Source organism: Kwoniella pini, chromosome 4 (genome assembly GCF_000512605.2).
Source record: "Kwoniella pini CBS 10737 chromosome 4, complete sequence".
Classification (NCBI taxonomy): domain Eukaryota; kingdom Fungi; phylum Basidiomycota; class Tremellomycetes; order Tremellales; family Cryptococcaceae; genus Kwoniella; species Kwoniella pini.
Window position 1 is genome coordinate 1,349,298 of NC_091719.1, and position 23,019 is coordinate 1,372,316.

The 23,019-nt window shown below is 38.8% G+C and overlaps 8 protein-coding genes across 8 annotated transcripts; 5 read left to right on the plus strand and 3 right to left on the minus strand.

Moving 5' to 3' along the window:
* Positions 1-674: 674 nt before the first annotated feature.
* I206_103522 (uncharacterized protein) lies at positions 675-2,856 on the plus strand (the record flags this gene model as incomplete). Its single annotated transcript, XM_019153247.1, has 16 exons — positions 675-890; positions 949-1,036; positions 1,103-1,147; positions 1,234-1,265; positions 1,343-1,353; positions 1,448-1,472; positions 1,528-1,596; positions 1,656-1,738; positions 1,795-1,825; positions 1,907-2,015; positions 2,073-2,134; positions 2,198-2,208; positions 2,264-2,339; positions 2,418-2,606; positions 2,681-2,747; positions 2,804-2,856. The coding sequence occupies 16 exons, from the start codon at positions 675-677 to the stop codon at positions 2,854-2,856; spliced, it is 1,167 nt and encodes a 388-aa protein (XP_019013408.1).
* Positions 2,857-4,999: 2,143 nt separating this feature from the next.
* I206_103523 (uncharacterized protein) lies at positions 5,000-5,965 on the plus strand (the record flags this gene model as incomplete). Its single annotated transcript, XM_019153246.1, has 1 exon — positions 5,000-5,965. The coding sequence occupies one exon, from the start codon at positions 5,000-5,002 to the stop codon at positions 5,963-5,965; it is 966 nt and encodes a 321-aa protein (XP_019013407.1).
* A 1,164-nt stretch (positions 5,966-7,129) lies between these two features.
* On the plus strand, positions 7,130-10,931 carry I206_103524 (uncharacterized protein; the record flags this gene model as incomplete). Its single annotated transcript, XM_019153245.1, has 4 exons — positions 7,130-7,176; positions 7,249-7,856; positions 7,957-8,768; positions 8,835-10,931. The coding sequence occupies 4 exons, from the start codon at positions 7,130-7,132 to the stop codon at positions 10,929-10,931; spliced, it is 3,564 nt and encodes a 1,187-aa protein (XP_019013406.1).
* Positions 10,932-11,345: 414 nt separating this feature from the next.
* I206_103525 (uncharacterized protein) lies at positions 11,346-12,085 on the minus strand (the record flags this gene model as incomplete). The annotated part of the gene is made up of 5 exons (XM_019153244.1): positions 11,346-11,374; positions 11,473-11,533; positions 11,633-11,656; positions 11,721-11,816; positions 11,975-12,085. 5 exons carry the CDS (start codon positions 12,083-12,085, stop codon positions 11,346-11,348), a joined length of 321 nt encoding a protein of 106 aa, XP_019013405.1.
* A 1,075-nt stretch (positions 12,086-13,160) lies between these two features.
* I206_103526 (uncharacterized protein) lies at positions 13,161-13,929 on the plus strand (the record flags this gene model as incomplete). The annotated part of the gene is made up of 2 exons (XM_019153243.1): positions 13,161-13,407; positions 13,475-13,929. The coding sequence occupies 2 exons, from the start codon at positions 13,161-13,163 to the stop codon at positions 13,927-13,929; spliced, it is 702 nt and encodes a 233-aa protein (XP_019013404.1).
* Positions 13,930-14,299: 370 nt separating this feature from the next.
* I206_103527 (uncharacterized protein) lies at positions 14,300-16,828 on the minus strand (the record flags this gene model as incomplete). The annotated part of the gene is made up of 15 exons (XM_019153242.1): positions 14,300-14,333; positions 14,398-14,595; positions 14,673-14,780; positions 14,844-14,974; positions 15,033-15,218; positions 15,270-15,284; positions 15,345-15,491; positions 15,566-15,722; positions 15,787-15,888; positions 15,957-16,053; positions 16,122-16,203; positions 16,283-16,391; positions 16,468-16,501; positions 16,574-16,685; positions 16,775-16,828. 15 exons carry the CDS (start codon positions 16,826-16,828, stop codon positions 14,300-14,302), a joined length of 1,566 nt encoding a protein of 521 aa, XP_019013403.1.
* A 568-nt stretch (positions 16,829-17,396) lies between these two features.
* On the minus strand, positions 17,397-21,054 carry I206_103528 (uncharacterized protein; the record flags this gene model as incomplete). The annotated part of the gene is made up of 9 exons (XM_019153241.1): positions 17,397-18,785; positions 18,843-19,638; positions 19,687-19,807; positions 19,866-20,151; positions 20,218-20,289; positions 20,348-20,503; positions 20,569-20,591; positions 20,647-20,733; positions 20,802-21,054. 9 exons carry the CDS (start codon positions 21,052-21,054, stop codon positions 17,397-17,399), a joined length of 3,183 nt encoding a protein of 1,060 aa, XP_019013402.1.
* An 828-nt stretch (positions 21,055-21,882) lies between these two features.
* I206_103529 (uncharacterized protein) lies at positions 21,883-22,672 on the plus strand (the record flags this gene model as incomplete). Its single annotated transcript, XM_019153240.1, has 4 exons — positions 21,883-21,991; positions 22,073-22,141; positions 22,200-22,341; positions 22,396-22,672. The coding sequence occupies 4 exons, from the start codon at positions 21,883-21,885 to the stop codon at positions 22,670-22,672; spliced, it is 597 nt and encodes a 198-aa protein (XP_019013401.1).
* Between the last annotated feature and the right edge of the window lie 347 nt (positions 22,673-23,019).

Consider the following 23,019-nt stretch of genomic DNA (forward strand, 5'->3'; position numbering starts at 1 on the left):
GAATTCAATAGGGTATGATGGGAACAAGCGGCTATGTGGTCTTGCTCGTCTTTTGAAATGAAAATTCTGTTTATAATTCGTTGACGGGTTGGTCTTTTCTGTTTTTACAATATTTCGAGTAATTTAGCGCGAATCTAGGTGACTGACTGACTTGCTTAAATGACGATGCAGTAATTTACGAGTTGTAGTAAAAAAATGGAGCTGCTTAATTCTAAATAATAGTGGTTAGGAAAAGAAAGTTCAAGATGAAGTCAAAATACCTTAATCGGTTAAAACACCCTGACACTTAGAGCGAAAAAATCCGGATTACAAAGTATATTACAAAAGGAAATAAAACCATTAAAGGATATTACAAATAAATCGTAGTGTTGGATCACAGAAATGTATATGATGCAATAATCAATAATCACATACTATTACACCATCCCCTTTATACCCGGCGGCGATCCCCGATTTATCAAAGGGGGAATTAAAGTTTAAGGAATTATTGCTTATTCCGTAATAAACAAAAAAGTAAAGAACACACTTAAAACGTCAACACGCGTAAAGAAGTCACAAAAAGACCAATCTTGACAGTTCTTTCCATCACATACGTATCGTATCATCTACTATAAGCTACAGCAGTGTTTGCACGAGCTGAGTACTGTCGAAATATCTGCTATACTGCGTGCAAAATGTCAAGCAAAACGCGAAGTCCGATATTACCATCTTACAATCCCAACATCTCTTCACCTTCAAGAGGTTCAGGATCGAGTAGTCCAAGTCCGGGTATTTCAGAGCCTATGAAACGTAGTGGTTCAGGAGGATCAGGTTCAAGACACGGACACGATGGCCAAAATTACTTTGATAATGGCTATGTCAATAGCAACGCGGAGAAAGGCCAAAACTTGGTAAGATAGCAAATTATGGGAAGGAGATTAGGTGGAGCTGACGAGGGGTTATTTTTAGTATGAGCAAGCTAAGCAAAAAGTCGAGATCATACCCAATTTGCCGGAGGAGAAAACCAAGAAGTCGGGCTTGAGCCCAGCTCTCATCAGTGAGCTACACTACAGGGTGATCAAGTATTTCGGAAACAATCATTCTGATGCTCCTATCAATTTAGTACCAATTTGGATCGCTCTGTCCTCAGCTGTAATTCTGTATAATAGTGCGTGTCTCGCGTATCATGTTTTCAATCTGCTAAAACGTGTGGTCCTCATGCCATTGCTAATATCTGAATACAATGGCCTTTAGAATATCTTTACAGCAATCTCAATTATCCATATGTGAGTTATACGCAGCCCGAGCACGTTCGAGATCAGACACGGGGGAAGCGCGATGCTGACGGCGGTTATATATTTAGCCTATCTTCATGTAAGTGCCATAGTCAAGCCGGGACACTTCACACTTCAGAAAAGTGATAGCGGGTATGTGTGTAGACTGGCTGACTAATACGCCTAAAATTCAGCACTTCATACCACCTCGGATGCGCTGTAAGCTCTTTCTCAGGACAACGGACGAAGAGTATGCTTATAAAAGGTTGGACAGGCACTCGGTACACGTGTTTTGAGGGTAACGACCAACCTCATGAATGGTTTGGATAAGGTAGAAATGACAGTGAGTTCTGCGCTTGAAATAGTAGCGAATCGAAGCTGACTCACATGATACCTCGGTAGCGAGAATTATATCTTAAATCAATCTTGCCTATCGGTGTGTTGTTTTCGGGATCACTGATATTGAGCAACACTGCATACTTGACGTGAATACATCTACTCAATTTTCAAATGGACTGATAAGCTGAAGCCCTATCGATAGTTTGAGCGTGTCATTCATTCAGATGCTCAAGGTGAGTCAACTGTTTCACGAAATGGGGAACCTTGGCGGAGTAGCGAACTATGATCAATCAACTTACATGTCAAACAAATAGGCATTCACGCCAGTGGCAATTCTGCTCATTTCCGCAATCTTCAAACTACAAGTCTTGACATCTCGTTTGGTCATGATCGTGCTTCTCATTTCAACAGGTTGCGCATTAGGTCAGTCGGTTGATCGGGTCATTTCTAAGCGTAGCTGACATGCTTGATCATCGTAAGCCGCATACGGGGAACTGCACTTTGAGATGTTTGGATTCCTATGTCAAGTCAGCGCTGTTGCCGTAAGTGCAGTTTCATCTCCCGATTTCGCGGCGTAGTTGATATGCTGACAATGCTCGATATAGTTCGAATCATCGTAAGCTTTGCCAATTCACGTTCAGGCTTCTAACACCCACTGACTGTATTTGTAGCCGACTTGTCATGATACAGATTCTCTTACAGGGTCTGAAGATGGATCCGCTGTGTTCTCTGCATTACTACGCACCTGTAAGTGCATACTCGTGGCCACAGGAATGCTCCCCGAATAGAGCCGCCGGACATATGACTGACCGCGATTGCATTTAGGTATGCGCAATAATCAACGCCTGTTTCCTTCCTTTCACTGAAGGGCTGGTACCGTTCCGAGAATATCTCAGGATAGGTCCTCTCATCATGATTTCCAATGCCGCTGTAGCATTCGGCTTGAACGTGGCTGCCGTTTTCCTGATTGGAGCTGCGGGAGGTTTGGTTCTGACACTAGCAGGAGTCTTCAAGGTACGTCTATCTTGACCAACGAGACTAACTTCTCGGGATTGGATGAGACGCTGATCGTTCTATTTTCCGATTAGGACATTCTGCTGATTAGTAGTAGTGTGATCTTCTTTGGAAGTCCCATCACTAGTGTACAAATATTCGGTAGGTACACTTTTCAGGACCTTGCTTGAAATAATCCTGACGAGCGACACATGTAGGATATTCTCTCGCTTTAGGAGGTATGGTAGCTTACAAGACAGCTAGCAAGTAAGATCAACCAGAAACATAGAATAGAAGTGCGATCGTCGAGATTCCGCCTGACCATCAGGTTAAGAGACATACAATAGCACGATAGATTTACAGGCGTAAATACATCACATACAAGGTTTCTATTGTAATTATAAATATATTTTGGATCATCTGCATGAATCATGATTTACATGGTTCATAATAGAAGCCGTGCCTTTCAACAGAAGTACTTCTCGTCTTTCTCTTATTATTTTGGGTACCAACAGAAGCAGGCCGTTTGATCAGAGGGTCGCCATCAGGACCGACATCGCAAGTTAAAATACATTCGGGTATTTATGAAGTGACACGGGGTGGGTCGGTAACGTAGGTATTTGATAGGCCATCAAAATCGCTCGTGAACCAGGCGGACCATTTTTTTCCTGCTATATCCAAATCTATTGGTCACATGCATCTTCTTCCGTTGAGAGTCATGTATTCGCTTTAAAAGTTGAATCACTTCAGCTGAATCGATCCCGATACTTTAATCCCTGATCTCGCCCAAATCGTTTTCTGAATTCTGAATGAATGCGAATTATGCTTAAAAAGATCCATGATATTCCAGCTAATCCAGCAGTACTAATTAATACCAATGTACAAATATCTATTACTTTATTCCAAGTATATGGTCTTGTAAAATCCAGTATAGATAAGGGATGAAGTATCTTATCGATGAAAAATGGTTGTAATTTTGTTTGTGAATATTCAGATATCGTTGATAAAATCAATCCTAGAAGTAATGTTATTCCAAGAGAAAGGATTGGTATCGCGGAAGAGCGTGGCTGAGTGGTTATAGAAGTCATATTCCAAGGAGGAAAGAAGAAGGTTTATCTGTAATCTAGAGTTGAGGGGTATACTTGAGTATCATATGAGAATTGGATTAGACTTGAATGATCTGAGTATTGAAGTAGTTTGACTTCGAAACAGAAAATAAGGGATGTAGCCTTTCGATGATTCTCCTTTTTCGTTATTTGTCTCGCAAAGTCGTATTGACCGGAATTGTTGTGCTTAAGAGGAAAAGAGAAATAGACAAATGGTAATATGAACAACTTTGTATGGGACATAAGTCATCTCGCTTAAACTACACAACTCATGTTTTACCTTTTCCTTAAGTCGACGCCGTTCCGGGATGATGAGATAAAAAATGACCCTAGGTTGATTTAGCTCGAATCCGAGATGGCTTTGATTTTTTTCTTACGTCCAAGCGACTTCATTGTATGTACACTCGATGACTATTGTCAGGTATCTGATAAAAGCATGGGAATATATTGAGAATGTGACCTGACAAATGTCGAGTTGTCACATATTTCATATGGAAAGATACCCTTAAAGATGGCACACTGCGGATCAAATGATATTTCCGGAGAACACAATTCCTGAACTAATTTAGCTTGATTTGTTGTGGCTGAGTACCTCTCAAGTCACATTCCTTTCTTTCGAATTTTATGTAACCCTCTTTTCGTATCATACGAGTATAATGGTGAACGTTGACTTGCCAAGACTAAAATGTTACTACAAATAAAAAATGATACGGAGATGGGATCTCGGCAAATTCAAATTATGCCCTAATTCACCAAAAAAACGTGACAAACAGGGAAGTAAATTTCCCTATCAATAACTTTCTTTCATGATACTCGGAAAGTTCAAGCTCATCCACAATTTTCTTTCTTAATCATTTGCTTGGTTGTTTGTTTTACATGTTGCCAAATAATTCACTTACGGCAGAAAGATCATGTTGACCCCACTTTAATCACTTTGAGGCTTGCAAGAGTGACTGACCATCTGTAAGGAGAACGAGGTCCGAGTACCTGAACTAGCTTTCTGTGAAGAGAAGAGGAATGGACTTCTTCTACTTACTGTAGAGTCCTTCTTTCCTGCTCGCACTTTTTGTACACTTGCGGCCGAGTTCATGGTGAGACATCTCGATATGGATCAAGGATAGGTGGTTTTGGTTCTCTCTCATGTTTACCCTTTTTTTCAAATTCGTTTGGTTTGCAAATATAAAGAAAAAACATATATAAATAGAGGAACTTATAATCTGTTCTGGTATTGTTTCTTTTTTTTCTGCTATACAACCAAACTTTCCAAAAGAAAAAAACGTTCGAACAATCTATAGACAAACATACAAAATGTTGAACTCACTCAATCACCTCCCTTCCACTCTTGTAATGCTACTTAGCATTGCGACTTCATTCAGTACCGCAAATGGTAGAGTCATTCAATCAAGGCACAGTAAAAGCTTACCTAGAAGCGAAGATATTCCTACTTTTGCTTCTTTCGAAGATTTAGTAGCCCATCACGGAGCAATCATCGTTGACACCGCATCTACTGAAATCTTTATTAATTCAACAGATATCGGAAATGCCACGAATGCGAATATTCACGATTTAGTTAAAAGAGCAGATGCACTTGATACTATTGGAAATTTACATGAGTATACTTGGAATTGGGTTACCAAAACTTGTACTGCTGTAGCTGTTTCAACTGCTACCCTAGCTTTATCATCATATTTCTTATTAATAACAGTTAGAAATATTAGATCTATAGCTGCTATTATGACAGGTGATGGTAGAAATCCAGCTACACTTCCTAAAAATGTTAAAAGAGATTTGGAAAACTCAAATATTACATATGCTAGAATCGATACAGAAATTGAATTTGATCAAGGATTAAGTAAAAGAACAACTCATCCAATTAAATTACTTTATAGTATTGATCATGATAATGGTTTAATTGAGTTAGATCAAGCAAATATTCATTTAGGAACAATTAGTGGACAAGAATCAGATTCAGATTCAGGTTCAAATGAAGGAAATAATAACTTGAAGAAAAGATTCGATGAATCACATGAAATTGGTGTTGGATTTAGTGGACCTGTTATTCATTTTCAAGGTGATGAAAATTATTATAGATCAACTCAAGAATATCAAATTTCTAAAATTTTTAATTATGGAAATGAAGCTTGTAAACAAGAATATATATGTGGTCCTCAAGGTTGTATGGGAATGGCTATTCAAGCTTCTTCTTATTACGGTTTTAATGTTAGAAATTTATGGGGAGAATGTTATGGTGCTTCAAGAGATTGGATCAATTAGGTCCTGATAAACAGGATTAGTGTTTTTACGCCCTAAGTATCTGATATATCCCAATCTTCAACCTTTTCACAATACAGTTCTCGATAGGTCACCAGCCGATAGCACAAGAAAAACCATTACCCTCACAAAACGTATATTTTCTCAATTGGTTTACCTTGAAATCTTTCTATATATTTCGCACTTTTGCTCGATCAAACTTTTGGTTTCCTAAATACACATCAAGAGAAGTTATTATATCTTAGGTTCTTGGGCACAATATATTTTATGCATGCTGCAGATTCCTTACCAGACATTGCAGGGAGACTACATTGGCTGCATATGTCCCTATCTAAATGAGTGGACTACCGAAGTGGAGGTTTTCGATTATTGAAACCGTGAATTACCGCAATCATAACCATATGTGCTTTGTAAATTGAAAATACAAAAACAACATTCTGCGGTCGAAGAGCTTCATATACGCATTGAATCATCCGACAGTCCAAGTCGGATGCGGGTTTAACGAAACTTCTTATGTGTCTTTCTCTTGCCAGGTGGTCGTTTAGGCAAAGGAGTCAATAACAATTTAAACTCCTTTGATACATACATTTTCACTCTCCTTTGTCCTTCTAACGAATGGCCTATTTCTTCCCAGTTGGGAGGTAGAAAGAGATATACCACTGGCTGAATATCGAAAGGCATCCGTCAAAAGAGGCCCGTGGAATTGCTAATGCGACAGGAGAACAATGAGATCTGTGAATACTGTCGCGAATGTAAGGGGTCAAAAGGGATGATTGTGTGTATATGGGAATTTTTGACGGACAATTGACTAACGATCTGAAAGACACGATACGATGCGTTGCCTCTGACTGATTTGGATTCCCAACTGTGAAAAAATCATCTCGATGAAGTATAGTGGGAGGCCTAACCGTTGGCTAAACACTTGTTGTCATCATTCCATTGATCTACATACAGCCTCAAATCACAACACAAGACTGATCACTCATAAATCATAACGCTATTAGACCACATAACGACTATCAGGATACTTATTAGGAGAGCAACAAAAATATAGCGACCATTGACTGGGATCGACTCTCAGCAGTAAATTCAACGAAATATCGGACCTACCAGAAGAGACTGATCTTGATATCGTTTCTCATTGACGGGAGTATTAGTTCGTCCAGAATGGCTTGTCAACCCACGCCCATCTCAACTTTGTTTTCCACTTCAACGTGAGTAGGAAGCTGCACTCCCCCAGCTGAGTGAGCAGCTTGGGCTAATCTACGTGGTCTTCTTCCTTTTAGATCGATATTAACAAGTACAATTACCTCTTCATCAGCTGTTTTAATTACTCCCTCAGCGAGTACTTCAACATGGGTAACAAGTATCTGTACCACTCCAACTGGGGATCCAGTGATAGATCAAATCTCAACATCGTCTTCCTCGTCCATCATGACTTCTTCATCATATACCAGCCCTTCGATCGAATCTTCCAGCTCAAGTATTGATGGTAGTGCTATAACGAGCTTCAGTGTAGCATCACCTGCTGTGTCAGACGCTACTAGCGGCTCACCGACATCTCCAATTGGTGAATTACAAGAACCACAAACTACTTTGGCTGTATTGGACGGTCAAACATTATCAGGCGAAGAATCAAGTTCCATTCTAAATGGCTTAACAACCTCGCGTAGAGCTCGAAGATTCGCAAGAAGATTGTATGGTGGACATAAGATCATTCGAAGACAAGATACTCAGGATTGTCAGACTATAACTTCGACTTCCACTATACTACCTACACCGACTACATCCTGGTCACTGATTTTCATTCCGACAGAATCGACTAGTTTGATCGAGGTACCTACCGACACAATCATGGGTGGCTGTGAGAGTACCTCTGCTCCTGAAAGTACCGGTGAGTGTTACTGATAACATGCCGTATATGAGATATATGCTGCTTGTCAATGACTGACCTACTATTCTGGGCGGATGATCATTATTGCCTCTTTTAACAGTGTCTTCTTCACCTGTGAATCCAATGCTAACATCCTCTATCGCGTCCGTTTCCGCTTCACCAATCACCTCCGATACGATAGCACCAAGTAGTACTTCGATAGTTGCAACGGATCAAAGTTCAGAAAGCAGTACGTCAAATCTTTCAAGCTCATCGATACCATCTCAAACCTCTTTTCTGTCTTCTACTACACCAACAACTTCCTCTCCCCTGTCGACTGCTCAGACTACGAATGGCTATGTCCCATCCGATCCATTATCAGCAGTGTTTACTGGACCAACACTAACGTCTGAAACGATCGATTCCTTAGTCGGTTCCTCAACTGTCGACCCGCTAGCGCCCATTACTTCTGATGCACTTCAACCAGACCCAGCTGAAACTACATGGGATCAATCAGCCTCTTCAGATATACCTGTTGTCCAAATAACAGATTCATCTTCAATTGCTTCTTCCACTGAGCCATCTATAACAAGCACAAAAGCAGTTATTCCAGGAGCGGCTATAGCTGAAACTTCATCTTCCAATTTACCACCATCTTTAGCATCACAAAATTCTAAACCAACTTTGACTTTAAATCATAATTCTTCTTCTTCCTCTGGTGAGAATGAAGTAGAGGAAGGATCAAATGGATCAAATAAACACAATACTGCTGGAGCAGTAGTAGGTGGTATATTCGCTTTAATAGCTTTAATAGCTGTTATATTATTTTTAATCAGATGGTGGAAAAAAAGACAAAGAGTTGAAAAAACTAAATTATTACGTTCAAGTTGGTTTTACGGTGGTAAAGATTTGACTGACGCTCAAGAGAACGAAGTGAGCTACTTTTTATGGGAGCTTTGTTGAAAGACTAATTGCTAATATCAATTTAAAAATTTGTAGAAACGTCGATCTGAAACTGTTCCACCACCTTTATCCCGAATCCCACCTATCAGTAGATTCTCTGCGCCTTCATTTGCATCTCGTTCAGAAGGTTTAGGTGCATTACTAAGTCGTCCACTCAAACATTTCAATAAAGATTCTTCTTCAAGCGGTATAAAACCTCTTAAATTAGTCAGCGGGGATCCCAATGATGAAACTAATTCAGACAGTAAGAATCTCATTAGCAAGCTCATACTTCCATTCAGAAATATCAATTTGCCATCAAGTAAGACAATCAGTGATACTTTAAGGAATTTACCTGGAGGTATAAATGTATTTGGACCGAAAAAAACATCATCTTTCATTATAAAATCAAGAAATATTTCATCTCCTCAACCTATACAACCTGAGATAAACGATGAAAACGAAAGACGAAATGGAATATTCGATTCTAAACTATTCCCTATTTTTTCAAAATTTCAGTCTATTAGAAAATCTTTTAAACGTACTTCATTCTCTTTTGATAATATGAAATATGTCAGCAGATCTCAAATTGAATCATTAAATCATGATCAAAATTCAAATTCTTATGACGAAAAGAATGATCTTTCCAATGATTCAAGAATGAATAAATGGATTCAACCAAGTTTATCAAAAGATAATCCAATTAAAGTTAATTTTATGCAACCTCCTCCTTTTATGAATGAAACTGGTTCTTTCAATAGTAAACATGGTTCTATAAATTCAAATGGAAATAGTCCTTATCCTACTATAATTCCAAATAATATGAATAATATAGGTCAAGCTTTAAGTAACGATTTAGAAGAATCTAAATTTAATTTAGAATTAAATTATAAACCAACTCATGTACAACTTAGACATTTAACATGGGGTTCATCTTATGCAAATCCTGGAAGAACAAGTATATTAAGTTCAAATGGAATGTTAATTACTTTAAATGGAGAAATTGCAACATCAGAAGATGGAAATTCAATTTATTCAAAAACTTCTTTATCACATGGACATGGATCTTTGAATTTAAATAGAAATGGTACATTAAAATCAAATATTAGTGATTCGAATGATAACAATAATAATAATAACAATGATCAATATTTGAAACCTCCAAAATCATGTACAAGCTTAAATTCTGATTCGCAAAATATGAATATACCTTCTCCATCATTTGCTTCAAACGGAAATGGTTCAGGAGCTTTTGCTAAACATTCATTTAGTCCTTTATCAGCTGGATCTGGAGGTTCAAGAGGCTCTTTTGGTATTTTACCTTCTGTACCGGAATATCCAAATGATGAACAAAATATGAATAAAGAAATTAAAGATTTAAGAAGAATAACTAGATCTACAGCTCATTCAAGTGGTATTTGGGAATATTCAGCTTATGTAGATGGTTCAGCTGGATCTAGTGGTGGAAATTCTAATTCTAAAAGAGGTTCAAATGGTAAAGATCAATCTTCTCAATTTCAAAATCAAGGCCAATTAAAGAGAATTGCCAGTACTCATCCACCTACAATAAGACAAGTACTAGGACCTTCCTCAAACAATTTACAATATCAATCACAATCAGCAACAATGATTTATCCAAATTCATCTTCACCGATTCCTGTTGAATATCCACCTGGATTTACAACAAATGATATAATTCAAATCACAGTACCTTCTCCTAATAATCTAAATTATACTGAGTCAATGTTGAAAAATTCTAATTTATCTAATAGATCAAAATCATATCCAATAAATCAAAATCAAGATCAAATTCAAAATACACTTTTACCTCCAAATTTAATTTCACCTTTAAATTCAATAGAAGGTGAAAGAATCACAAAAGCATGGTATGAAAAACCTTTATGGGATAATAATAATAATAATAATATTAATAATATAAATCCAAATCGTTATCCAAATTCTATTCTTTTACCTCCAAAATCTAATGAATCTTATTTATATTCACAAAAAAGTGGAAATAGTTTAAAAAGTAATAATAGGACAAGTATATATTCTAAACAAAGTAGAAAATCTATTAAAAGTTTTAAAAGTGTTAGATGGGAAGATGAAGATGGATTAATAAGTAATACATTGGAAGGTCCAAGAGCACTCTGAGAACTTGATTGGGATGAAGAAGAAAAAAGGGAATTCTGTATAATCATTCTTGGCATTTCTTCGTAATTTACATGGACTATAGTTAACTCGTTAAGAGTTAGTGGTAATGTAACCACATGCGTACGCTAAAAGAAGATGCTGCCGTTTCTTTGGATCGTTGCATTTGATTGACTATGAATGTTTGATATATTTTATACTTGTTTTAATATGAGTGTGACTTCTCTCTCCAATTTTCTTCCCTGTCCTTCTTCTTTACAGATCTGCCTTAGACCTTATGTCTTTGACGCGGGACCATTATCAGCTCGATCCTAGATCCAGAGTGGGATGATCAGCTAAATCTGTACTCGAGAAAGTTTGAAACTACGCACGCACATCCTCTTCAGTCTCAGTGCTCTTCTTGACGGTAGTAGTGAATTATTTTTCATGGTGCTTCTTGTGGGTTTCTAGAGAAAAGCAATGGGCTATTAGCATCATACTGGAAATTTGCGTTCGCATCCGGTGGATCAACCGGAAGGATTTGTTTTTGAGGAGTATAACTCACGGTCCACAGTAGCATCTTGAAGATCTTTACCTGGTTTACCAGGTGGTCCAGCTTGATCAGCCTACAAATGAAGCACAAAAGGTCAGCTGCCATTTGGAGATGGAACGATGTGCGTGTCATATCAATCGAGACAAGTGATGGGTATTGGTCAAGAGCTTACTTTGACAGCAGCTTCCGAGTGAGACTGCGATCATTCAAACTATCAGCACTCTTTGTCGATCCAGTTACAAGAGCTCAATCGAACTCACAGCAAGGTGTTCATTCCATCCTGGAGCGTGATCCTTGTGAGGAGCTGATGAATCTTGGTTACCTTTCAAGTTTCGTTGTTTCTCCTCCTCGATGATCTGATATATCAAAGATAGAAAGTTTAATCAGCTCTACCATCTCTATAAGAGTGGGTAATTGAAGTATCCGCATGATCTAGCAGCATCGGCAACCATCCTACTCTTTCTCGTAGGAATAGCATTTAATACGTATTTCCAAGAAAGGACAATTCACTCACGTTGGGATCGTTTCCATGAACACTGGCAGCGTAACCTCTGCTCCACACTCTGGCCGAAGGGGCAGTAGCAGGTCTGAAAAGTCGAGCGGCTTGAAGTCTGAGAACTGACATGATGTATATATTGACACTCTGGATGTGTATGATTGAGTAGTATTTGAGAGATATAATGCAATTAAACTTAAACAAAATGAAAAGTTGGTTCAAAGTTATTGTGTGGTGATAGTGTCAAATGGATGAATCCAATCCAATACGATTCGCTAACTCATAAAGTAAGTAAAAGTGTTCCTCTTACGGCATATGACGTATTTACATCATTTCATTGGAATCGACATCCGAAAGATCCGAAATCACATTTTCAACATCACGTGACGCGGATCCCCGAGACAAGACCTCTTTTGTTGTTGTATATGGAGCTTGTTTTTACACCGAAACATCCTCATACGACCACCCATCATAAATTATTATCATTTATGGTTTTACATATGAACCTTGATCTGTCAATGATCAATCAGACCGCGTTTGTATACTAGCAATATCTTTGTAGCATCAACCCGACTCGTCTTTAACAGTGATAGTAATCAGAAATCCTAGATCAGATCGAACCATTACACTACGCATAACTTTGTCTCGATTCAAGTAGACTGATTGCGGGTACATCTTGACTTCTGGTCTCAAAGCTAGATTTGAATTTTGTGCAGAATCGCAAAGGAACTCAACATTAGATTGTGAGTGAGCGAGCTTTCCGTACAAATGTCAGAAGGGCGTACCATCCTCCAGCACCATGAGACGATCAAAGCGACTTTCGACCTCTGCTCGCGACCGATCATCTGCTATCAATATCACCTCACCCACTCAACCCCACTTTTGCGACCGATCATATCGGATTTCAATCTTTCCTTTTCATTCCTTTATTCTCAAAATCTACATGGAATCTTGTGATCGTATTCTCCACCACCTTTCGGACACTGCTTTTCGATCTATCCTTTAAATCGTTTTAACGGGAACCAATCTTTTCACAAAGACTCCTTTGATTTCTCTCACACCACTTCATTCTTTCTTGATCTTGATTATATCATCGACTGACATATTCGCTGCGATATCACAGTGGGGATAGTATCTATAACACATATAAATACACGATTTTCTGGTTTATTCCAATCACAAAGCAAATTCAGCTACTTCAATGATGTCCCAACCAATTCCAACAAGTCACAAACCTCGTTCCCTTTCAATTACTCATGCTCAAATCGATTCAAATTCAGCTTTGTTAACTCCTAATGGAACTCCACCTCATACTGCAGGACATGAACATAATGGACATTTTGAATCAAAATTACAAAAATTATTATCAAATTTCGAAAGTGGAACACATAGTTTTGATAGAGCAGAAAGGGAAACTCCTGAAGAAAGAAGAATGAGTTTTGGAAGTGATAGTGAGTTAAATATTTACATTAAAAAGAAAAAAATTACTAAAAATTCGAATATTTGATTTTTTTTTAGTTTTTCCAACTCCACCTTCTTCTAGACGTCCATCATTTTTAACTTCTCTTGGAATTAGTAGACCATTTGCATTTACACCTACAACTTCTTCACCAATTTCTTCAACACCAACAACAATTTCAGGATCTCAATTAAATGATAACAAAGAAAAAGAATTTCATTCAATAATATCAAGACCAAATTTAGAAAATGAATTTAATTCAAAATCTACACCAAATATACCTCATTATTATAATAATAATGAAAAAGAAGAAAAAGGTAATTTACCAATTTCAATTAATAGAAGTAAAACTACTTCTCAAATAAATCAACAAACCAAAAAACAAAATGGTTTTATTAATCAAAAAGAAATCAATCATAATAATATAATGATTTCAAATGGTGATAAAATTAATCCAAATGAAAAAAGACATTTTGATCCTTCTAGAGAACCTAAATTATTAGGATTACTTTAAAATCCCATTACAATTGACTTTTTCGTTATTTCTCATAATACTCTTCTCACGCTTCATATTTTCATACGTTGTAATTCTTATTTAATATGTTTCCTTGTATATACAATTAATATAGGAGTTGTTTTATATATTAATAGACACATTACATTGTACATTGTATAATATCATTGAATTAGACCTAGGACTGTTTCCATATACTTGATGATGACATGTAGCAATATTTTGTTGATTCATCACATTGAACTGTCGAACACTTAACAGAATACACGATACATGAACAACATAGAGCACAATGATAAACTCGTTGACCAAGTAAGATGAAGACGAGTAGGATTACAAAAAAAGATTGAATATCTCGGAAAACGGTAAATTATAATCTAACATCTTTAGGCATTTTTCTCATACTGTACGCAAAACTCATTAACAAGATGATTTTTCAATTGTACTGAATTACTTTTTATGACTTACGCTTGTCTCACACCTAAATCTCCTAATACTTCCTCAGCACCACCAAGAATGGCATCGAATTTTTGAGTTCTTTGGAATTGTTCAATAAATTTACCCATTCCAGTTTTGGTTAAACCTCTACCACCGAAAATATTGACTGCGTCATCAGCAATTTCACCTGCAAATCTAGTAGATTGCATTTTGAGGAAAGCAATTTGACTGAAAGGAAAAAGATTATATATTAGCTTCAGACTTTTCTTACGCGATTTAAAGAAAAAAAAAAACATCGTATTTACCCAGCGAGATTCCTTGATTGTTCTTTATATGTCATATTGTTCATTTGGTAAGTTACACTTTCAAGCCAAGCTTGAATAGCTTCGACTTTAGCTATCATAGATGCGAACCTAATTCATAGATCAGTCAGTTAGCCGTGATTTCGATAGTCTGCTGGTGAAAGAAACCCTTACTTGGCTCTGATCACTGCTTGCGCGAGTAAAGGTTTACCGAATACTTCTCGCTGAGCGGCCCATTTGAGACATTCCTCAACGACCATTCTTGAACTTCGAGCGCTCGCACAGCACATTACCCATCGTTCATGCTGTCAAGTCATCAACTGTCAGTACAAATCATCAGTATTAAGGTGTAGCTCAACTCACGTTGAAGTTTGACAAGATCACCAATAACCCTCCATCTTCAGGACCAAGCATATTCTCAGCAGGTATTTTGACATTATCGAAAGTGATGTAAGCTGTACCAGCAGCAGTTGAGTATGAAGTTTTGATTTGTTTAGTTTCTACACCTTCACCACGAGGTACAAGGAATGCAGTGAGACCTCCTTCGGTCTATATCGAAGTTCAGTAAAGATCGAATAGCATGCGGAATGCTAAGCTTACCTTTGCACCAACAGTCTGAAATGAGAAGATATTAGTATACCGTCATATTCGATAACAAGTCGAAAATGCACGTACGAAGTAGTCAGAGTGCATACCACCCGAGATCCATTTCTTAGTACCATTGATGGTCCAGAATTTACCATCTTCACTTTTGGTCGCGGTGGTACGAAGGTTCGCCACATCGGACCCAGCGAAAGCTTCGGAAATAGCTAAAGATATAACCTAGTGTGTCAAGTAAAGCCATGAGCTATCAAAACAGCCAGATTTGGTGCAAAAGCGGATTAGGAGATATATACCTTTTGTCCACTGAAAACCTCCTCGACTACTTTTGATCGTAGTGGTTCTTGGCCGAAATTCAATACTGGCGGAAGTCCGATTACCATACCGGCGTTCAGACCATCACCGTATCCTCGAGCACCCATTCGACTGATCTCTTGTGTAACTACAAGCTCACTAGAAAAGACATATTCGTCAGAAGCATGAATTTACGTTGATCACACTTGATTACAATACTGACTGGAAATAATCAAATTCTTCTCCTTTGACTACACCATCAAACAATTGTCTTCCGTGAAGATGTTTACCCGGACCTAATCTCATGGCATTCATATTGACTTTCCTGCATTACACAATGAGGTTGTTTCAGTCGAAATGATTTCTTAAGTGACAAAGCCATAGCAAACTCACGCCATAGCCTCCAATACTTCTTTACTTGCTCTTTTGCCTGACTCTTCACAAGCCTGAGCGTCAGGGTATATCACTTCGTCGACGAATTTTCGCATAACTGTTAGATAAGATTAGTAAGGTTCCCTGAAGCAAAGGTTTTGTTTTAACCAATCTTTAGATGCTTACCTTTTTGTAAAGCTCGATGGGATTCCTTATAATAAGGTGATTTGAATTCAGGTGTTAACCAAGTCGGTTCACCATACGGTACCTACATTCCAAAAGAATGAATCAGCGTATATTGAAGAAAAGAACCTTTCATCATTATGATTCTTTCGTGAGGAACTTACTCTTGATAAATCTCCAGGAGCCAAATGTTTGATAATTGGTTTTTCATTTTCAATTTGACCAATTTTTAATCTTTGATATTGAGGTTTTTGTAAAATTTCTGATCGATGACTATGTAATCACATAGGTCAATTTAGTATAAGTATCTATCAAAAATGTCACTCTCCGAAAAATACTAGAAACTTACAGTCCATAAAATACAGTTGTAGCATCTTGACCAGCTATTTTTTGCAAATCAATCAATAAATTAAGTCATATAAAATAATTGTTTCAAAAACAACAAACAAACTAACCAACTTCTTGGTCTAATAAAACTCCTATACCACCAGGATGTAAATTACCAAATTTTGATAAATCATATACAATAGAATCAACAATTATCCATAAATCTCCTGCTTTATTATGCTATCCATGATAAAATCATACCAATTCAGCTACTCCATATTCAATCTTACCTCAATTTCAATAATCAATTTTATTGTAATCAAACTCACTTTAGAAACTTCATCTCTTGTTAAAGGTTTTAAAGTTTGTTCTTGTGTTGTCATCTTGTTCTATCTTCTTTAATTTTATTGATAATCTTGGTCTTTGTTCTCTTTGAGCAATGTTATTCACTTGATTATACGATATATGTATCCAAAAAGACGATATTTAGATGAAAGAAATGAACTTGAAATTATGAATAGACAGATCGATGATTCGTCAAACTCCTTTTACCGGTTATTTAACTTATATAGCAATTACCGGATAACGTAACATTTTGTAAACAAGTCTCAATGGGAGATTAAACAAAATAGAACATGTGACAAATTGTTTTAAAGCTTATTCACGACATCATGCGCTTATTATTGTTTGTGTGTAATGAACAAGCCATGAAACATAATGTGGCGATGGGATTGCCTGAATAATCGAAGTAATTACAATTTTATATGCATGAATACAATTGTTTGTGAATTTAAAACGAATAATATGCTTAGATGAGATATTCTGAAATGACAAAACATTCCTCATAGTAAGGACAAGCGAAAAGCAGTACAACTGAATCTATTTAAATGATTACGGGGTTAAATTCTCAAGCGAGGTGTTCAAATCAAGTAGCGATGATCCTCGATCACCTTAACATTCATCTTCTTCTCCTTCAGACCATGAGCCTTCTTCATGAGGATCATCAGGTATACCTCCGATACCATAAACAGCTTCCATCCTCCTTCTCCTCATCAATTCAGCTTCACTCACATCACCAATTTTCTGAGGTACAAATCCAGCAGCTGCAAGTGCTGGTGAGGCCGCACGTGCACCAGCTACAGCAGCAGCTACAAGGGAATTTTTAGGCTTATCAATTGCAGATCCATGCAGAGGAGTTCCTGTGCCTGTAGTGATAGGTGCTGAAACCGTCGAACGAGAAGGATCTCTTTCAAGTGAATTCGATCTTTCGGAAGGTGAAATACCATATAAGCTTTTTGGAATAGGTAATCTATTAGATGTTGTCGTTTTTCCCGTTTGACCACCTCCGCCGAAGAAAGCAAAAGCACCTGAACCCTTTTTACCTTCGTCAGACTGCGGTAAGCTTCTAATCGATAAATGAGGTGGTGTTTTGACAGTCATAGCTTCCCCTGAAGAACCAGTCTCATCCACATCGAATCTTGGCATAGAGTTTGATCGGTATAAATCTAGTCGCTCTTTTGACGGTCTTCTAGGTACAGGATTGAATTTTGAAGGTGGAGGTAATTTTCGTTTGATGATTTTGTCTTTACCTGATTTAGGTGTGAAAGTGACCAAGTTATCTTCGGGCACGTCATTTTCATCACTGTTCTCCTCATCTTGTTCTTTTCTATCGATATAAGAAGAGCCTAGATCTGCCGTATCTAATGGCGTGGATGAAGGGGACTTTTGCCATTGTCTAGAAGGTTTTACGTGAGTCGAATTTGGCGGTAACAAATGTGTGTCCGGGGCCAATAGTGCTCTTTCTTCTTCTTGTAGGGTACTTTGAGCCTCAGCATGAGCAAGTTTGACTTCTTTTCTATCTCTTTGATGTTCTTCGAATCTGATAAATGACTCGTCTATCCAGTCCGCCATTTCGTTCAATATCGGATCGACTTCTCTCATAAGCGAAGACATTTGCATGAAACCATGACCCCATCCTTCGATAATCCGCATTTGTACCCAATCATCATCAGATTGCCTTAAGATCGGATCCGGAAGCTCGTCAGCTTGTCCGGTGGACTTGGTCTTACCCGTTGACATTTGTAGATATTCCCCATGTCGGGCTGATTTGCCGCGTGCATTACTTTCAGCCTGAGCACGTCGAGCTTTCTTCGCTTCTCTGATTTTGCCAGCGAAAATCACTGTATCGTCAACAAAAGGATCCCGTTCGCCACAAATAAGATAGACAGGTGGGAAATGTGCAAGCAAGTGCGGCGGGGACAAGATTGGAGAGATGTAATAATCCGTCTCGAAATCTGGATTACGTTTCGGTCCAATGTAAAGTATCGCCATAGCTCGCATCTATATAAGGAAAATGATTCAATTCACTGGCCATAGATAGATCAATAGTGTACTTACCATACTGGGGGAAATGATTCTGTCTTGGAAATAACCCGAACGACTAGTCATGGTCAATCTAGTTCCGATAGGCATCTTCTTCCGTTTCTTAGCCACAATTTGGTCAACTCCATCCTTGCTTTCTTGAGTGACGACAACGTCCGTTGGAGGGGTTTCGATAGGTGCGGGAGAAGCGATAGGAGGACTAAACAAGAATTGCCCTTCTTCAGCGGCCGGGGTCTTGACTCTGTCTGCTAGAGATTGCTCGGTCACTGGTCTAGGTGGTCGAATAGTAGCCCCGTCGTCATCGTCGTCGTCATCTTCGTCACTGTCGTCGGAGAAATCTGCCTGATTGTTTGGCATATCGCCATTTTCACCACCTAACCATCCAACAACTTTTGCTGACATACTCCTCGGTAGATCTTTTATTCTCATAGAGGGAGTTGCTGGACTACTCCTCATACCACTTCCAATTTGCTTCTTCTCGTCAACAGGACTCATGATATTCGGTAATTTTCCGGAGAGTGTTTGAGCCCAACTCTTCTGTCTTTGGTGTCTACGTTTTTTCCCGCCATTCTCGATATCGTTGACAACGCTTAGAGGGGACTTGTGCCGTAGATGATCTTTACCGTGGGCAAGACCGGGTATCTGAGTTTCTGATTGCTCGGTCCGCAGTACCCGTAAATTTGTCGGTGACATCCAAGATGTGAAGTTGAAATCTAAGGCCGGGTATGCGAGAATCATCGATACGGGAGTGGGGATACCAGTAGGGTGTTCGAGGATTCGCAGCATAATTGTAGCGCATATGTTGCCGCCCCTGCTTACAAATCAGCTGATCGACCTTTCCTTGTCTTTACTGACTTACGCAGAATCACCCGTCAAGACGATACCCAGTTTACCACTTTCAATACCGATGATTCTTCCCTTTGTCTCCATGAGGGTTCGATATGCGTCAAATCCTTCTTCAATTGCCCATGGGTATGGGTCTGATGTGTGTTATTTGGACTCAGCTACTGCCGAAAGAGATAAGATCAAGTCACTCACATTCCGGAGCTTTACCATAATCCACACCCAGTACGGGCTTTCCCGTCCTTTTTGCCCAAGCTCTCAATCGTTCCTCATGACATTCAGGGCCCATAGCCACGAACCCTCCTCCAGGATAGTCGATGACCATTTCCGTTGCCTTGGCTAATTCAGCATCGGTTCCATCGAAAAATAACATCGCTTTCACCGAAGGCAGGTTTGCTCGAGATGAGGTGGGAGGACGAGGTATAGTAAGATGGCGTATTATGGTTACGCGAGGTCGATGGAAGCTCGTCAGAATTCGGACCTGATATGTTATGCTCAATTTCGCCTTACATCCCATACTCAAAGATCGCAGTGTGATTCAGCTTACATATGGATTCTTTGTCTTCTCCCAAGTCACTCGAAGCATCTCGACTGAGCACACTGCCCTGAACCGTCGTAACTGATTTACAAAACTCAATCAAACTCGTCGGCGTGAAATAAATAGAGGATCGACGTACCACTTCATCACCTTCTGTTGCCCATAAAAGATAATATCCCGTGAATAACATGCTCGATATGTCTTTCAGCCACTTAGGCCGTATAGCCATTGCAGAGGCAAATCCTGCATCGAAAGCGGTGTTGACGTATGTTGCGCGGTAGTATGACCGCGAATACTATAGATTTTGTCTGTCAAGTGCCATCAAACTTGATATGACTATATATGTATATCGAAGCTTACCAAACGTGCCAGAGGTTCGGGTGCTGGAGCGCGTATTTAGCGAAACAGGGACAAGCGAACGGGTTTAGGACGACTTACCTCCTAAGCCCAGTAGATCATCCAGATGCCGCAATGCGTAGACCATCGTTAAAGTAGCCAGAATTAGCTGATATGGTGTGAAGTGCTCTAACCAGCACGTGTGAGGTTAGCCTTGACATGGGTGTGCATTTAGCTATGGGTCGAATATAACTCACTCAGGCGCTCATTTGCTTTTCCAATCCACATGACCATCCGTCTACCTACAATCTTGACCCATATCGTGGCCAACCAAGCTCTTTGAGCCTGTCCAATTCTTTGACTTGGTAAAGCTCCTAGTGCAGATGTAGTAGGAGTAGGGCGAGCTGCACCATCTCCTTTATATAACCTCCACAGCCAGAAGAAGAGTACGAGGAAGATTTGTGAACGGCGTAAAGCAGGAGAAGGTCGTCCTAGTATATGATCTATCATTTTGCTGCATCCAGGTGGCCGATTAGCTAAGCACACTTCGAAGTGAGATGATGCTCACCAATATCTTCAGCACAATCAGCAATTCGCAAAGGAGATCTTGTGATAAGCGAAGCCACCTATTCAAATTGCAATGATTGTATAAATTTGAGTGCGATGGGATAGTTCAGGTATCTGGATCTACTTTATTCGACCGCCTGGGTGTTCATCCTTGTTCCTATGAGAAGCAGTCAAGCAAATATGTTGCTTGCTATCGACGTCCAATTCGACACTAAAACCAGGATTGCAGCGATGTTAGAAGTCTCCGTTGCGGCAAACTCTAATAATTATCGCTTTTCTTTCCTTTTCTTCCTTTATTGCTGGTGACAAAGATAATCTAAGTGTCTCTTTGTCATTAAGCGACTCGGTTATCGTAAGGATGTGAGATTTGCAGTCTTGCACTGGCTGTACGACTCAGTTCCAACCTATCAGGTTAAGTGAATGATATTTGTACTTGACAAAAAGCTTTTTGAGTTAAAAGCAAGAAATGAGGAACTACTATGATCCCCGGTTATATCAGGTAATTCAAGCGAAAACAAAGCTAATACGCGTTTATTTCTGTGTTCAGTAATTTCTATTAATGATCGGACAAACCATTAAAAAAAGCGGTACCGGACATAAGCTTATAGATAGTCAAAGATCTACTTATAACCTGCACTACGTAATCATAGCTTACATTTTAGCTCACTACTGGAAATGCAAATTATAATTCATCGCTGAAATTTAATACTGTCTTACTCCAAAGTCTGCAGCCTATCAGTCCTAAGGAACGAAACGTATCGAATTTTCAGTATGACAAAATCCGAAGAATCAAGGCATGTGGCTGTATCACTCGTATATTCGCCTCAAACTAAAAAGTTATTGATGGTGACGAGTAGAGCTCATCCGGATCTGTGGATATGTGAGTTTGTTTATGAGCCAATGTATGATAGTAGATTCTATTTGTTACAAAACAAGCTGATACTGCGATGACTCACTATAGTCCCTAAAGGAGGAATTGAGCCAGGTGAAACATCTGGTCAGGCAGCAGTACGAGAATCATGGGAAGAAGGTGATTTGAATTACCTTTAGACATAGCAAGGTATCTTACATTGGTTGTGTTTACGTAGCTGGTACACCACCTTCTTTACCGGCGCCAGAAGACGAAGAAAGACTAATGATGTTAGCTTTACCATCCAAAAAGAACGGATCAATATGGCACGTGCATATTCTAGAGGTAAACGAAGATGTAGTAGAATGTATACAGCAATGGTGAGTGAACCCCCTATTCTCGAATTATACACACTAATCTTGTGTCGGAGATAGGCCTGAATCACATGAACGAGAACGAAAGTGGTTTACAGCTTCAGAGTGTCTTTCAAATATACAAGATTGGACAAATATACCTTCTGAAAATACACATGACAATCACTCCGAAACCCCTATAATAGCGGAAGCGAAAGGCAATCCGATAGCACACAATCATGAAGAGCATGTGAAAGAGCGAGACGCACAGAAGAAACAACAGAAGAAGGAGAAGAAGGCAGGTGCAATGGAATTAGCTCTTAGGCAATTCATCGAACTCAAGGGTGGAATGCTATGAAGATAAACAATTCAAAGATGCTTTGCACGCAAATTGACATGATCATTAATTTCATAAATCATGTTTAGAAGTATATCAACAACAAGAGTGAAAGCTACTTTTTTGGTTTTCTATCGGGATACAAATAAGATACACATAGACGGGCCAGTACCTTCAATTCATCTGATCGGTACCGTGTACCATAAGAGCCATACCTGTTATTGGGTGAAGCTCAAACGATTATCCCCTTGCAGTAGATTAAAAATCCAGCTTTTTTGGTAAAGGAAGACGGATAGCTAAATTAGTTCCATCAGATACCGAAGATCAGCTGTTGATCGGGCGCTATTAGGCGCTCGGAGTCGGATTAC